Here is a 2,104-nt window from a genome sequence, read left to right as displayed (position 1 = left end):
GTGAATTTTGTGTTTATTTGAGATCAAATTAGTTGTTTTGCACATAAATAATAGACTAATAGTGGTAAATAATACATTTTCAAAATCTAAACTTTGTCACTAGATTAGAGGGTCTTATGTTCATTAATTTTTCTTTTTTTCTTTCGAGTTATTGTTTTTAAGCTTTTAAATGATTATTAGATTTTGCCTTTATTAAATTCAAATTATGTTTTAACTTCTACTTAACTTAATTAAAATTTAAAAGCTAATCATATAATGATTTTGATTTTTCAAACATGCTTCTAAACTCTATTAAAAAATCAATGATAAATATTACCCAATTTTAATTTTCAGTTTTTCACCTTTTTTTTCCAAACACCATTCACTTCTATTTTTCCAAATATTACCCAATCTTAATGTACACGTGTATTCGAGCAAATATGTGATTATATGCGCATACCATATCTTATATTATTATTATAAAATATTCACAACTTGTTTAATTACAAATACTAATCGTTACGAGAGAGAATCAATCAATCAAATCAAATGGGATAAAATAATTCATGGATGATAATTGAACACCCTTGTGTCTTCAACTTTCTTCCTCCAAAGTCCCCACACACACTTTTCACACACGCACAGAAGATGGCGAAGCCACTCGCAGCTTCAATTTTGTTGTTTTCAGCCGTAATTTGCTTGCTAATGTGTGTCAGCAGCGCTCAGAAAGGCCACAGATCAGTACAAAAATGGTTCAAAAATCTTCCCCACGCCAAATTAAAGGTTACCGAACTCCATTTCTACTTCCACGACGTGGTGGGTGGGAAGAATCCGACGGTTGTCTCGGTGGCTCGGGCCAATTCCACCTCCGATTCGCCGACCATGTTCGGGCTGGTCATGATAGTGGACGACCCGCTGACGGCCGGGCCCGATCCCAAATCCAAGATCGTGGGAAGAGCTAAGGGGGTGATGAATTACGCGTCGATGGAGGAGATGGGTATGCTGATGACGATCAATTTTGTTTTCACCGGAGGTAAGTATAATGGGAGTAGTCTGAGTGTGGTGGGCTACAATCCCATCCAGCGCAGGTATCGGGAAATGTCGGTGGTCGGTGGCTCCGGAGTTTTCCGGCTGGCTCGCGGCGTGGCTACGGCGGAGACGGCTGCGTTCGATGCTGAATCGGGGAATGCTGTGGTGGAGTACAATGTCTTGGTGCTTCATTATTAGGATTCTTTTGCTTTTCTTCGATTCGCTTTTCTTGAATATATACTTTCGAATAATCTAATAATTGCTACCCTTTTTAGCATCAATGATTCAATGTGATGTTTTATCTTTTGTTTTTAATAACACAAAATGCTAGTACGAGATTATCATTGGTCAATTATACAAGACTGGTATCTTCTTTTCTTTTCTTTTCTTTTTTACATAAAATAATATTCATTTAACCGGTCAACAAGTCAATGTTCACAACATTTTTCTAAAACAACGGAATTAGCTTTTGAATACACAAAGTTGGTTCCCCTGGTGATATGCTCATACGGGCTAGCTTATGAGCTACAGCGTTAGCGGTTCTGGGATAATGCTGCAAAGATGATGTGAGTGTTTTGAGAACAGCTGAGTCGAATAACTTCTGATATGGGCTCTTCCATTCCGAATGGATCGGAGCTGGTTTTGTTATTGCAACAAGGGCATTGAAAGCATCAGTTTCAAGAATTTAAAAGTTTTTGCCACTCCTTCCTTTATCGCAATGAGTTCGGCTAAATGTGGTGTGAAATTTCCAGGGAAGCAACGTCTTTCTGCGAAGTGAACGATTCATGATGTGTCTCGGCCTACTATCCCAACACCAAAGTAATCCTTGTTTGCAATTACAATGGCATCTACATTGACTTTGAGAGCACCAGTTGGAGGAGGTTTCCATGCGATAAAGGGATTTGTGAAGCCTAATTGCTACCCCATTCCGGTAGTGATATTCACATGACATGAACAATTCGCGTGCGGAAAAAGAAGAGTCTTCAGATCTAACATATGAACACTAGCAATCAACAAAACGGCGATAAAAATGTTTTGGAGGAAAATTTTCAACAAAAAAAAAGAGGAGGATACGTGGAAACGACTCGAGAGCAAG

The 2,104-nt window shown here is 38.4% G+C and overlaps 1 protein-coding gene across 1 annotated transcript; it reads left to right on the top strand.

Annotated features, from left to right (window-relative positions):
• Positions 1-532: 532 nt before the first annotated feature.
• Positions 533-1,339, top strand: LOC140893022 (dirigent protein 22-like). The gene has a single exon (XM_073302096.1). The coding sequence runs from the start codon at positions 550-552 to the stop codon at positions 1,204-1,206; it is 657 nt and encodes a 218-aa protein (XP_073158197.1). The 5' UTR covers positions 533-549; the 3' UTR covers positions 1,207-1,339.
• The last annotated feature ends 765 nt before the right edge of the window (positions 1,340-2,104 follow it).

This window comes from Henckelia pumila, chromosome 3 (genome assembly GCF_033568475.1).
Source record: "Henckelia pumila isolate YLH828 chromosome 3, ASM3356847v2, whole genome shotgun sequence".
Taxonomy (NCBI): Eukaryota; Viridiplantae; Streptophyta; class Magnoliopsida; order Lamiales; family Gesneriaceae; genus Henckelia; species Henckelia pumila.
Note: the sequence above shows the minus strand (reverse complement) of the source record. Positions and strands in the feature narration are given on the sequence as shown.